Here is a 14167-nt window from a genome sequence, read left to right on the forward strand (position 1 = left end):
TCTAATAACACAAGGAGTCTGGAACCACACAGCACGACATAATGTAGGAGAAGTTGGTTTAAATAAAAATAATTAATTAAAAGGTCTTGCACATGGATAACTGAGATAGTAAATTATAAGGTTATGATGACAGATACCCACGTTTCTGATTATCCTTTATTGTAACCCTACCATGCAAAAACCCAAAACCTGACTTTGTGCTCCTCACTGCCATCCACACTTATTTAAAAAAAACCCTAAAACTTTTAAAAGAGTTTAAAAAGTAACAAACTTAAAACAAAGTTTTTAAAAACTGTTTGTCCAAAGTGTTCTCTCAACATCAAAAAGCCATTTTATATTCAACAAACTGAAATAATTAAGACTAGAATTCATCTTTTAATGACACGCATTTGTGTGAAGAAAGGTTAATAAAGGATGAGCAAGATTATTGCCATGAATAACAAGGATTTAATTTTAGAAATTCTGCAGTGCTTGCATGTTATTGAAAATACTTTTAACCCTTTTATTGTTCAGGAAGATATATGTATGAGCTACTACTTACTTGCACAGCAAGCTGACTGAAAATCTTATCTTGTACCTTATTATCATCAACAACATGGTATTAATTTTCTGCCTAACTATATTCATTTTTCTGCCTAAATTTATTCATATATTAGCACTGATATGCATTTTATTAATCATCATCTCAGTTGCTTCATCCAGCTAAATTTTTCATCCATTAGAGATGCATATTTCTAGGGAAGACTAGAAAGATTTTTCTCTTTAGTTTTACTTTAATGAGGATACACAGAATAAATAACAGGGACAGTGAGGAATGTGAGAACCAAGAGACCATGGAAGCCAAGCTCCCTCCCTTCCAGGTTTACCCCTAACTGAAATTCTTTAGCCCCTGCCCAAGTTACACTGACAATGAGGAAAATCCAGCTAGCCATTTTTCTCTCCTTTCAAAAAGCTGATGAGATAAAATATAGGAAAAAATATATAGTACAAAAAAACAAACAAACAAAAAAAAAACCCAAAAAAAAAAGCCAAACAAAACAACCATTGTGACTTTCCTTGCAATAGCAGATAGGGCTTTGCTAGGACACGGCTATCAGCTGTGGTGTGAATTTCCCATTTTCATTGCCTTCATTAATAAGCTGCTTTCAAAAGGAGAAGAAAAAAAGATACTAGCATTCAGGCCTACTAAATAAAGCAAAAAAAAAAAAACCAAAAACCAAAACTTTATGTTTTCCAATCTCAACATGACCTCTCAGACCACTTCTGAAACCACTCAGAAATTCTTAGAAATCAATACTTTGAATCAAGAATTTTAACTCAAAGTAATATGTTTTTTAAATAATTAACCCTTTTGCAATTTCTATCTCCTCTCTGTTTCATCTTTGGCACTAATTTTCTCACTGTTCCAAAATAAAGTCGGCTCACAAGATGCATTTCTTAGCACTACTTAGCTTCTTATTCCTAAAGGAAAATTGCTCCACGTCTTGTAATTGCCGCAATTTTCTACCTTTCTACAGTCTCATGTTTCCCTAAAATTCCCATAAATTGAAAAAAAAAGGCTTAAAAAAAAAGGAAAAAATAATAATTTTTTTAAATGAAAGCTTTCTTACTAAAACTCTCTCAAATTATTTTTAGTAAAGACATTTATGTGTGGTACCTACTATCTCCTGTTACTCTTCTAAAGACAATCTGGATAATATTGAAAAGGTCCAAATAAAAGAAGAGCACTCTTTGTGTCAAGTAATTTTGTCCAGTCAATTTTCCTTCAATAGCATCTAACATATTTAAAGAAAAATATAGTGATTATTTTAACTTTGCAGAATTACACAAGCATAAAAATTTGCACTTATCTGAAATATCAGAAAAGCTTAGAGAACCTCAATGTTCTAAATAGCTAGATAAATTCTTTCTGTAGTCACACTCCTCCCACAAAGATCACTTTGTTTTGTGTCTGGGTGCCTCCAACTCTTCTCTTCTTCCTTCCCCCTGGCCTCATGCTACTCTGTGCTATGCCCAGGATGGAAGCAAAGGGGAAGTCCAAGGGCCAGGTGTGGTTTTTTTACTAGGCAAGCTGGAGCCAGACCTCCTGCAACAGAAAATACCCAACCTGAAGACATGGGAATACAGTTGCTCCCCTCGTCACCACAGGAACACGCTGTACAGAAAAGACAGTCCCATGACTCAGAGCACATCTCAACCAAGAAGCTCTGAGATGATCCTCTCTCTCCACTGAGCTCAGGGAACTTGAAACTACATTCCTAACTGCTTCTTGACATTTCCTTGTCCCTGTGCAAACTTAAGTCCATCCAATCCAATTGTGCCTTACTCTCTTTCACTGTCCTTTTGATTTTTCATGCAGTCTCTGATTTTCTTCCCACCCAGTGCCAGAATAGGATTTTGCCTACTTTCTCCTCTACACTGAGTGCCCACTGTTCTGTTGCTGCTCAAAGGCAAAATGTGAATACCAGGAAAATTTAAAAAAACAGCATTCAAGGAAATGGTGATACTCTCTCTCTTTTTAATCATACCAGCAGTAGTGAGAGAGAGGACAGACAACTTCACTGAGAGGAGATTAGTATAATACTTCCTGTCATACCATGAAAGTTATATGTTTCCTTTGTTTTATAAATACTAATGCATGAACAGTGGAATTTTCAGTATTAGAAACATGATTTGAGAAAGGGCTATTCACAATTAACATACTACCTACGTACTCCCAGATTCCAGAAGGATAGCGCACCAAAATCAAAATGCTTCCCACAGAAAAAAACTGAAAAAGCCTAAAAACAGCCATACTGCTTTCTATGGCATTCTTTGGATGCATGTTCAGTGTCCAGGTAATCAGTAGCATTGAGGCTGAGCTCTATCTTTTAAAAGCTAAGAATGAAAGTAGTATCATACCTTGTATCTCTAATGAGAGGTGCACTTCCCAGTTTAAAACAGACCTTTTCCCCACCACAAGATGTTTGCCTTAAAGAAAAGCTTTCTGCCAGATCAAACCCTGTAAAATAGAACACAATATGATACAATTATAATGGAATTTAAAAACCATAAGTAAATAATCATTTTTTAGCACACTTGAATACAAGCATATTAGCATTTCTAGACTGACAAGCTATTTTGAGAAGTAGAACTTGAAGTCGGAGAAACTTTCCATATTCATTTTATTAGAACTATTCACGCAAAATTCACTTGGTAGATAACTTTAAAACCTGAAAAATGAATTTTCTGAATCTGAAAAATTTTTATCATCTGAATTGATAAGAATGCAGGATGACTGGAAAAAAACATGGAAATTAGTGTGGCTGCCAAACTTGAACCAAAATTTTTGAGAAAAACATGTTCTGGGATGCTGCCACCTTTCTGGGAGCAGCAGCAGCTCCTGGTGCTTGGGGATGGCATTCTGTCCTAACCTTTAAATTTTAAAGCCAGCTTCAGTCAGCCTATAATTACATCCAGCAATCATTACCAGCTAATTAATACAGATATCCATATTAGCTTGGTCATTTACCTGATACACCATGACTGTCTCTGTTGATTTGTTTGAGATGATGGGAAACTGTTTTCATTAAAGGACACACAGCACCTTCAAGAGAACACAGTTTAGTATCTATGGTAAAATGTTATCAAACTAACAGGAACTGAACAAACTATCATGGCAGTTATGGTAATATTGACAGGAATGTTTCTTTTTGTTGCTTTAGGATATGAAAAGCAGCAATAAACCAAATTACAAAATCTAAACAAGAGCAGATTTTATACTACACTTCCAATAATATAAGCAGATAGAATTAGTATCACATTTTAATCCAGCTGCCTGTGGTTAAAGTTCATATAAACAATGTAGCCAGAAGAAAACCATTAAATTCTTACCATGCTGTTTCCATTTACAACTCTCTATAAAGCAGTAATATCTGTTCCAAGTTCTTTTTGTATGTCTCACTGTATTACTAGAAAATATTTCCCCCCATTCATGAATATGAAACAATACGGTATTTTGGGCAAAAGAAGCACAAATATTAAGTAGGGGAGTGAGCACAAAAATTAAGTCTGGACCAAAGTACTTTGGTAAGCAAACAGAATGTTATAAAATTTGGAACATGGTAAACTGAGGTTAAATCTAACTGAATCCTTAGATAAGACAATGTATTATTAATATGCAACATTAATTATTATTACTTCTTACTTGCATTAAGTTCTTTATGCTCTTTTTTTTGACAGGTATACAGGAATGCCCACTTTTGAGAAGCAAATACAGGAAAATGTCACTTTTGTGCAGGGGTCAGAAATAAGGCCTGCTATTCAACAAGCTTTACAAATAGCCCTGCTAAATCCTAAAAAAACCCTAGCAAATTGAAGATGACAAGTTATGAACTTATGAAGCACAGAGCTTTGTGAGCTGATGCAACTGAAAAGATGTCCAAGGTGTATCTGAAGCTGCTGAGCAGTGAAGGTCAAGGCACTTTCTGAACCATTAGTTCAATGAAAAAAGTAAGGGAAGTCCTACTATTAACCTGGAAATCATCTATATTTGAATGTTTCATGAGAGCTTCCATACTGAACATTGTTATTAAAAACAGCTATATTTGTAACCTTAAAGCATGTGAAATTTGTCATGCATGCTGTAGTTACCTAGAAAGCATATTATCCTTCAAAACTCTTAAATGCTATTAAATGTTGATCTGGATTGAGAATGGCTAATTGGAAATAACTAGTAAAAGTGAAACTATATCATATAATACAGACATAAAGACACCTCCTGATAATATGGTTAATGAAAGTTATGTCAACTATTTAAAGAACAGACTGGGCAAAACACTTCTTTTTTTTTGTAAGATTCATTAAGTTCCACGTGCTTCACATGTAAACTTACAGTTACAACTAACAATTGACTACTACAAGAAACATCACAGATAAATTAATTTACTTCTAAGGCTCTTGGAGAACAAATTTTTGCTTTCCCTCATAGAGATCCATAAATACGTGGATACACATGTTTTTTCCTGTACAGATAGAGTTTCATGATAAATGAGATTAAATATATGCATGAAAAACTCTGTAAATTCCTGTTCCCCAGAAAAGACACTGAACTGTAAAGAATATTCATGTTGAAAACTCTGAAGTGAAATCTTTCATCATTCTTGGTTAGCAGGAAGTTTTATACAGTGAGAAAAGCATTTGCAGGAATTACACAGTAACACAGCAGTTTCAATACACCAATTGATATATACACACATGGGACAGAAACAGGCTCACCTTAGATACCCTTTAGTTTACAAACCTCAGCCTTCAATCAAACACAGATTATTGAACCATAGAACTCTATACACAGCCACTCTAAACCAATGAATGTGGTTAGGGTACATGTACATAACTATAGCTCTAAGAAATAAGCTGGCATAAAGGAAGTCATTTATGGCTGAAGTCACAAAAAATGTCAGACATGCATGGACAGATGTTTTTCCTTAAATCTACAGGTTTCCTAAAGGCTCTTTTCAAAAATATTCAATAAATTTCAAGGCAGATTCTCTTTTTGGTTAAATTCCTGACAGTACTTATAAGAGCAGACAAAGAGTATTAATTGCTGATTTTACCCTAAACTGATGTAAGCTTTAGAGAACTTGGGACACAAGTGTGTTTTTTTTTTTCTTTTTCCCAGCATTCATTTACATGAGTGTTGAGTAGTGAAAGACTAGAAAAGTCTAGAAAGTTTGAGCCTATTCCCCACAGACACTTCCTTCCAAGCAAAAATAAAGACTCAAGCCTTAATTTTTGCGCCATCCAGATGATAGCAATGATTCCTCACATGCCACAGACTGGACCGTGGACCTATTTTTATCAGTGGCACAACAGTCACAGCAAGACAGGCCATTTAAGTGTTAGTCATTTATTTGTATTCTGCATCTTCAGAAGAACTGAAAGTGTTACGGTGAATCTTCTATTGCATGCTGCTGATGCACTCCTTTAGTTCAGTGCTATTCCTTCTACCAGAGAGCTAAGGAAAACTCTCAAATAACAAGACCAAACTCTCTCCATACCAAGACTGACAACTTTCATTACTACAGAGTGATGAAAATTCTTTCAGCAGTTACAGCTTGTATAGTTAACATCTTCCACGACTTTTAGACTGCCAGCAGATACTTAAATTTTCTTTAGGCTGAAACAAAACAGGCAGTTTGCCCATTCAACATGTGGGCAGCTGAATGACAAGGTCTACATGAAGATATTCAGAAAAGAAGAAGAACAAGATAAACCCTTCCTTGCTAATGTGGGGAAAGTGGAAAACCATGAATCCACCTGGCCTGTTAAAATACATTACCATTAAATTCATGAAATAGTAAGAAGAACAAGCTTACGTTTATACACTACATTGCTCTGCACATGATAAAACTGCATCTGTTTGGACTGAACTAAAAAATTCATATTAACAAATGATATCATAGGTCAAGTTAACTTATCTTTAAATCAATGAGTTTACCTACCTACACAAAAAATTTGGCCTTGATCTTTATAAATCAATGATTTCTAGCTATGAGCCTATTAATATAAAATCAATTCAATAACCTTGAAAATATTTATTCAGACCAAGCAGGTACATCACAGATCGTCTTCTCTCTCGCTACTAAGATTAGAAAGAACTTTTTGTTTGTTTTCTAATAGCATATTGAAAAGAAAAAAAAAAGCATTGCATCTAAACATATCTGTTGCAACATGCAATGGCAGGTTCCAAATTCCTGGAACGATCAGGACACCTGTTGAAGCCCACTACAACTTCCATCTAGGCACCATGCTCAGCTTTCCATTCCATGCAAACGAGGACAGAAGAGACTGTGGTGTCTGCTTCAGTCTCCCTCTTACAGAGATCTCTTGTGTGCACTTCTAGAGTGGGAACTGAAACTTCCAATGGGCAGTCTTGGCTTCTCTAGGTTAGTGAAACGCATAACGGCTAGATTCACATCACAAGAACCCATGTGCTACTTTATAATTAAACTTCACATTCAGGTGAAATTTTTAGCTGTCCTCTACCACCACTGACATGAACATTGCAAGGGCACTGAAACTTTCATTAGTAACCATGACCACACCAATGAATGTGGCCAAACAGCAAAGCCCAACCCAAAGTACACCCACGTCCTGTGTTGACTCAAGCTGCCGGCAGAAACCTATATTACCCAAGATTTTTCTCAAACTCCCTCTGGATCTGGCTTCATAAACACACAGACACAGGCAACCTCTTCAGAGCTAGCCACACACTTGCAAATATCAACAATGATATGAAGTAAGCCCACCTCAAACATAACGAAGATAAGCAGATCCAGCTGGCTTGCTTTCAAGGTCAAGAATTCAGATTTCTTACATATCTCTAGCCTCAAGTATACAGGTGTAAGGAAATAAGATGTGATTTTTTTGTATTCTGTTATTTTACTCTGTAAAGAAGATTATATTACATTAAAATGCATATGCTAATTAAGGTAACAGTGGGAAGAATGAAGGGAACGTGATACAGTAAAGAAGTCAACTTCAAGTCTGGTGACTATTTAGATGGTTATGAATTAACATAACAGCATTGGCAGGCAGAAATTAGAAATGCAAGCAACAGAGGTAAAGGATTAGGATACTCACGCTAGGCCCCTGGAGAACTAAATCACCTATGAAGAAGAGAAAGTAGTGAAAAGCAGGACTTGATATTATTTGAGACAACCAGCACCACTTCACCAAGGCCAAGTCTTGCTTGACTAACTCAGTGGCCTTGCACAATGGAGTAACTGCATCAGTGGACAAGGGAAGAGCTATGGATGTCATCTGGACTTCTGCAAAGCCTTTGACATGGTCTCTACAATATCTCTGAATTGTAAAAGTTGGGATTTGATGTGTGGACTGCTTGGAGAATGACGAATTGGTTGCACAGTCACATGCAGAGGGGAATGGTCAACTCCTCAACATCCGGATGGAAATCAGTGGCAAGTGGAGTGCCGTTCGGGATCAATGTTATTTAATTAATTAATGACATAGATAAAGGGATTGATTGCACCGTCAGCACATTTGCAGACAACACTAAGCTGAGTGGTGCGGTTGACACACCTGAAGGACAGGGTGTCATCCAGAGGGACCTGGACAAGCTTGAGAATTGGGCTCATGGGAATCTTGTCAGGTAAAACAACCTCATGAGATGCTCAGTATCAAAACAGGCTGGGGGTTGAAGGAATTGAGAGCAGCCCTGACAAGAAGGCTTTGAGAATACTGATAGATGAAAAGCTGGAGATCAGCCAACAGTGGGTGCTCACATCCCAGAAAGCCAGTCATATCCTGGGCTACATCTAAAGAAGCATGGCTAGCAGATCAAGAGAAGTGATTCTGCCCATCAGCCCTCATGAAAAAACCCCCACCCTTACTACTGCATCCAACTCCAGGGCCCCAGCACAAGAAAGACATGGACCTGCTGGAACAGGTGCAAAGGAAGGCCACAAAAATGATCAGAGACCTGGGGCATCTCTCCTGAGAATTAAGGTTTTCAGCCTGGAGAAGAAAAGGCTCCAGGGGGACCTTACTCCAGCCTTCTAGTCAGTGGGCCTGTAAGAAAGATGGGTACAGACTTTTTATCAGGACCTGTTGTGACAGGACAAGGGGTAATGGTTTTAAATAAAAGAAGTTAGATTTAGACTAGGCTTTACAATAATGGCGATGAAACACTTGAATAGGATGCCCAGAGAGGTGGTAGATGGCCCATCGCTGGAAACATTCAAGGCCAGGTCAGATGGGAATATCAGGAATATGAAGACATTGTGTATGAGAGATACTGTTGGGTCATTATATTGATGTGGAGAAGTATCTAGCTGTACTAAAAAATAAAAACAAAAAAGCTGAACTGATTTGCATACTTGAAACCACTCACTGTATTTGGGCTATAGTGCCTATCTAAAATCATGATCCACAGCCAGTACTTTTCACAACACATTCCATGTCAAAAGACAAGGAAAATTCACCATGCCTATTAGTGCCAGCACTTTGTTTATCCTACATTTTTCATGGATTAGCGAGTGGCTTTAAAAAACTCTAATTGCAAAAGAAAGTTGAAAAAGAAGCAATGATCTGGGAATGAGACAGAATAGTAATATTGTTAATATAAAGCTGTCAGGAATGATCAAGTTAGAACTTCACATGTCACTACAGAAAGAGCTAACGTCCACAGTGCAATCTCAAATATTCCCAATAATAATAAGTTGACAACATAAAGAAAGTATGCTTGCAGTCAGATCAAAAATATGCCTGTGGAAAACTCCTGAACTCCCTCCCCTCAGATTTGCTAGACCCCATCACGAGAAGCAAGTGCTTCCTTCTAATGAACACTAAGCATATCAAAACATGAAAACTGAAAGAAATCTTCTATGTGAATCTAATGCTCACTGGCACCCTCAGAGCCTAAGGAGGATTGCTCCAAGAAGATCCAGCATACTCTCTCAGCCTCTGACTCTTTTTTTCAATTCTGGTATTTGTTTATTACAATATTGGTCCAATGAATAAGTCAAAGTATATTCAGCATGTCTGCTCAGAAAGCTCAAATCAATCCTTCCCCTAACACATTTCTCTCTCTCACCACCCTCAAATTAATTCTAGTCTACACTTTTCCATGTATTTGAAGCAATACATGGATTCAAGTAGTTTGGGTGAGAAATTTCAAGATGTAAATATAATAATCTCAGATCCCACCTAAATGTGCTTTGCTGGAAAAGCTTCCATATTAGCCCAGAGAAATAAATGCTATGCATCTGTTGTTGAAGGGAGAAAACCATAAAGATCATCTAGGCAGATATTGAAGGACAGATGCTGATTTAAACAGAACTTGTACATGGGAAGGAACAAAGGCCCAAGGAAGAACAACTGAATACAAGGTAGGAAAAAAAACCCCCAAACCTTTAGATATTACTCTCTCCATGAAGAAAGCATATTTCAAATTTGTAACAGATTCACCAGCATACAAATTATAAAACTGGAGGAAGACAACTCTGCCATACAGAGGACTCAGTTCAGCTGAACAGAGCAGAGTAACAAAAGGTTGGCAGAAGGATCTGTACCACTTTTATTGCTGTTCTGCTCCTGGATCCATTCTTTCCCAACTCCTGCTTTCTGGTCTATAATTCACATTTCTGTTTTCAATGGTAACCAACCCTGCAAACTCTACTAGAGTCTCTTTCCTCTTATCAACTGGAGTTTATCCCTGGGCTTAACTCACACACCTGCTGTTGGCAGAACTGCTCAAGCTGGCAGCTATCAGCTTGTTATTCCTCACCATCTGCCTGTACCTCCACAAACTGAAGAAGAAGCCTCTTTCAAGTGCACACCCTCAGTTATTCACAGGAGAGGTTCAACCTCTCTTTTTCTTCCTAGCAGCTCAATTGGGCTCCACTTTGGTCTATTTGTGGCAATCAGGCTAAGGAAACCTGTAACTTCACCACTGGCTGCTTAGCTACTAACTTTTAACAGAATGTAATGCACAGTTCAGATAGACTGTTTGTTCACAGTTCAGTGTATCTGCCACATCTTCTGTGGCTGGCCCAACTTTTACTAAGGCATCACTTCATTAGGAAAAAAAAAAAATATATATATAAAAGAAAAGAGACAAAGCTTCCTGGAATTTTGTTTTAACATTTTTTAATCTATATCGCTAGGGAACCTTCTGTACTTGCACCATTTTAGCACTTTAAAAACCTCCCTTCTGCAACCCACTACCTAGCAATGACAGAATAAAACCTATTTTTCTTCTTTCAGACAGAATGATTTCACAGCTATGATGTAGGCTTGCTCTCTCAGAGGGGTTAAGAATAATTCATCAGCAGAGCACTTAGCCTCACTGCCCTAAAAATATAAGGGGAAAAAGACTTTGACTTAAATTCTGGCCCTTCACAATGCATTATTATTACCTCAGAGCCCACACATTACACTTATTATTTATTCATTATTACTGCTTATATTTTCCAGGGGTAGTAAAAGGATTATTTTCTTAGCTGTGGACTTTTAAATTTCTTGGGCCTGAGTTACAAATGAGCTATTGCAATTCAAAGTTCTTGTGTGTGTGTAGTTTCTATTATCTTTCATAAGATTTCTGGAAAGGAAAAACATTACTAAGAGTTAATTTTATTTTTGAGAAAAAAACCCAACTCAATTTAAATAGCAATAAACATGTTGTCTTTGATAATAATTGTAGGAAAATTATAATAAGTTGAAGTGCTGGCTTAGGCTGAATAATTCTAGAAACCTGATGTTCCATATTTGACAAGCACATATGATGTGTCTTTAAGACAGAATTTGCCACATTCTGGAGAGTTAATGTAGAGTTTAAGTGAGAACACTAGATAACATGTGGAAAGTAAGAGAAAGAGGAAAACAGAGAAATATGAGAAAATTTGCAGAAGATGAGTAACAGCTTTTAAGTTAAACAATATCTTTTTATTTCTTTCCCCCATATTTTAGGAAAAAGGTTTTTTCACTCTGTGTGAAACATATGACCCAGTTTAGGGATTAAGTATGGTGTGGTTAACATGAGCATTAGATTGTTTAGGTCAATGTGATAACTGCTCTGCTCTAATAAAGCCAGATGATTTTGCTCACAAAAGTTTTGCAAACTCTGATTTATAATCTTGTTTTGTATGGTAGGAAAAGAAAAATACAAAATGAAACTCCTAGGAAACTCCAAACATGAATCTTTCAAGCACAGGAAGCAGAAAGGCTGCTCTGGAACTATTTCAAACTTAGTTCATTTCAGAAAAGAGATTTAAAACAACCTTGTATAATTTTATCTGTTCATATTGTTTATTTTCTATGTGCTCTTGTTATTTGCTAAAAAAAATTCAGTACTGAGATCAACACCTCTGGTCTGTGATGGGCAAGAAAAATGGAAGTACCTGTGTGGTCACTGACAGCCACAGAAGTAGAAACAGGAAGGAGGAAGACTGCCATACAAAGCCAAATTATGCAGGATCCAACGTACTTCATCTCCCCCTGGACACATGTGAACAAACAGCAACAAATCTGAAACAAAAAATAAGCATATTCAGGACAATCTCATCTTATTCTTCTCACCTCACCTTGTCCAAATACTGCAAACAAGAACTTCTTAAGTGTGAAGAGGAAGTTGCTAGTCATATACAAGTGTATAATTTATCTGTTTAAGGAGCTACAAAAAAGATTTATGCCAGTTTGGAAATAAATGATAAATATACTCCTTTTTAGTTCTTTATTAATAAATGCAGAAGTAACACCTTAGAAATACTAACTTGGAGATATTAATTGTAAAGGCACTGAATGCTCATTTCATTAGTAATTACTAATTTTCTTTTATATTTCCCCCCAAATTTTTTTTCAATATTCAATATATTAGCTAAACTGTTTGGTGTCACAACACTTACAGAGACTTGTGAAGTAGTCTTCTAATGGAACAAAGGCAACATACAATTGTTTGAGCTTAACCACAAAAGAAACCAAAATGCAGTATTTCTCCACCTTGCAAAGTGCCTAGAGCAGCCTATATTGAATTTCTAGCTTAAATCTCACAAAAGTACAAGCTTTAACAACACAAACTGTTACTGTCATTAGAGGACAAAAGCTTCTTTCTAAGCCAACTGCGATGTATAAACACACATGAATTTAATGAAACACAGAAAATAGCGAATATTTTTTCTAATCACATCTTCTCTAAGAAAAGGAAATCACATACCTAAGATGAAATTGTTATAATTATTTTCGCAAGGCACCTTATTTATCATCAAAGCTATTCTGTCATGTACTGACAGAAACTACATCATTATTAACTTTTCTAGCCTTCCCACCAGCAGCAAAGCGAATAAATGTTCAAATAAATTATCATTTAATTTCCTGCACCTGCTTTACAAGCAGGCATCGGGACTTCAGTAGAGCTGCCGCTCCGGAGTTCTGGTTTTCTGAAGGGCTCTGATCACCAATACCGCCACCCCCTCGCTGCCGCCGCACCTCCGGGCTTGTGTCCTCTCCCGCCGGCTGCTCCGGGAGGCTCCGCTCCCCCGCACCACCGGCACACCGGAGCCTACGGGGCGCCCATGCAGCGACCCGAGCCCTCGGCAGCGCAGACTCTAACCCTGCAGAACCGGCAGCCTCGTTTCCCTGGGATCGAGCCGCGTTTGCGGGAGGGAGGGTTCAACCCTCCGGGCGGGAAGGCAAGCGGGCAGCTCTCTGGCGCGGCTGGGCTGGCGCCGGGCAGCGCCCCCGCCCCGCTGCCGGAGCCGCTCTCCGGCTCCCAGCTCTGCTCCTCGCCCCCGGCCCCCGCCCCTCCGCCGCGTCCGCCCCGTCTCCCGGGCCCCTGCCCGCGGCGCCGGGAGCCGGGGGAGCCCGGTGAACGAGCGAGGGGCAGGCGCCCGCCGCCGCTTCCTCCGCAGCCCCGGGGCAGAGCGGGACCAGGAGCCCTCCAGGGCCGGCGGCGCCTGCGAGCGGGGCAGCCCCGGTGCCGCGGGGCGCTGCGGCGGCACCTGCGCCGGGCCGGCAGGTGAGGGGCGGCCGCGGGCGGCCATCGGGACGGGACTCGGCCCGCGGCATCCCCGGGCTCTGCTCGAGAGCCGCGGCGGCGCGGTGCCCCCTCCCCGCAGGGCACTGCCCGACCGAGCCGCTGCTCGCTCACCAGCGCGCTCCCACCAACTGCGTGCAGGCCGCCCGGCACGCGTGCTAATTACAAGGTAGGTTTTTAAATGTAAATATATGCACAATCAGCATAGTGGCAATTCTAAACAGTTTAATCAGTTTTGTAAATTACTGCTCGTTTAGCAGGGCTGTTTTTATTTGCATATCTTAGCATACACCTATCGTCACCTCCTAGCATATACTATGTATTTACACAATCATGAGCAGAATACTATGGCACAGGCTGATTGCAGTATGTTAAAAACTTACGGTATACATCATGTTTATATAAGACATAGTTAATATTAGCAATGATAAACCTAAATGACAATTTTGGAAATCAAAACCAAAAATCCTTGAACAAAAACACCTCAAAACAAGTCAGGAATAGTGTAGCGTGTGTCAGTGTGCACATGTAAGATGTTTAGATGATTGATTATAGATAGTGAGTGGCTTACCTTTAATTTTTTTATTGGTATGTCCCCCAGAAGCACTGAAAATGCCTGTACAGAGCTGCCGTAGT

General features: G+C 38.7%; 1 protein-coding gene across 5 annotated transcripts in view; it reads right to left on the reverse strand.

Annotated features, from left to right (window-relative positions):
- COL19A1 (collagen type XIX alpha 1 chain) overlaps positions 1-13221 on the reverse strand; it is a 178284-nt gene extending 165063 nt beyond the window's left edge. For 3 of the 5 annotated variants that reach the window (XM_059842654.1, XM_059842655.1, XM_059842652.1), the window contains exons 1-4: positions 12877-13221; positions 11901-12027; positions 3512-3586; positions 2902-3001 (exon numbers count right to left, since the gene is read on the reverse strand). In XM_059842654.1, the coding sequence (XP_059698637.1) occupies positions 2902-3001; positions 3512-3586; positions 11901-11991 (266 nt within the window). In that variant the 5' untranslated portion in view covers positions 11992-12027; positions 12877-13221. The remainder of the gene's footprint in view (positions 1-2901; positions 3002-3511; positions 3587-11900; positions 12028-12876) is intronic. The other 2 variants (XM_059842653.1, XM_059842656.1) reach the window with 2 other exon arrangements.
- Positions 13222-14167: the final 946 nt, after the last annotated feature.

This window comes from Haemorhous mexicanus, chromosome 3 (assembly GCF_027477595.1).
Source record: "Haemorhous mexicanus isolate bHaeMex1 chromosome 3, bHaeMex1.pri, whole genome shotgun sequence".
In the NCBI taxonomy this organism is placed as follows: Eukaryota; Metazoa; Chordata; class Aves; order Passeriformes; family Fringillidae; genus Haemorhous; species Haemorhous mexicanus.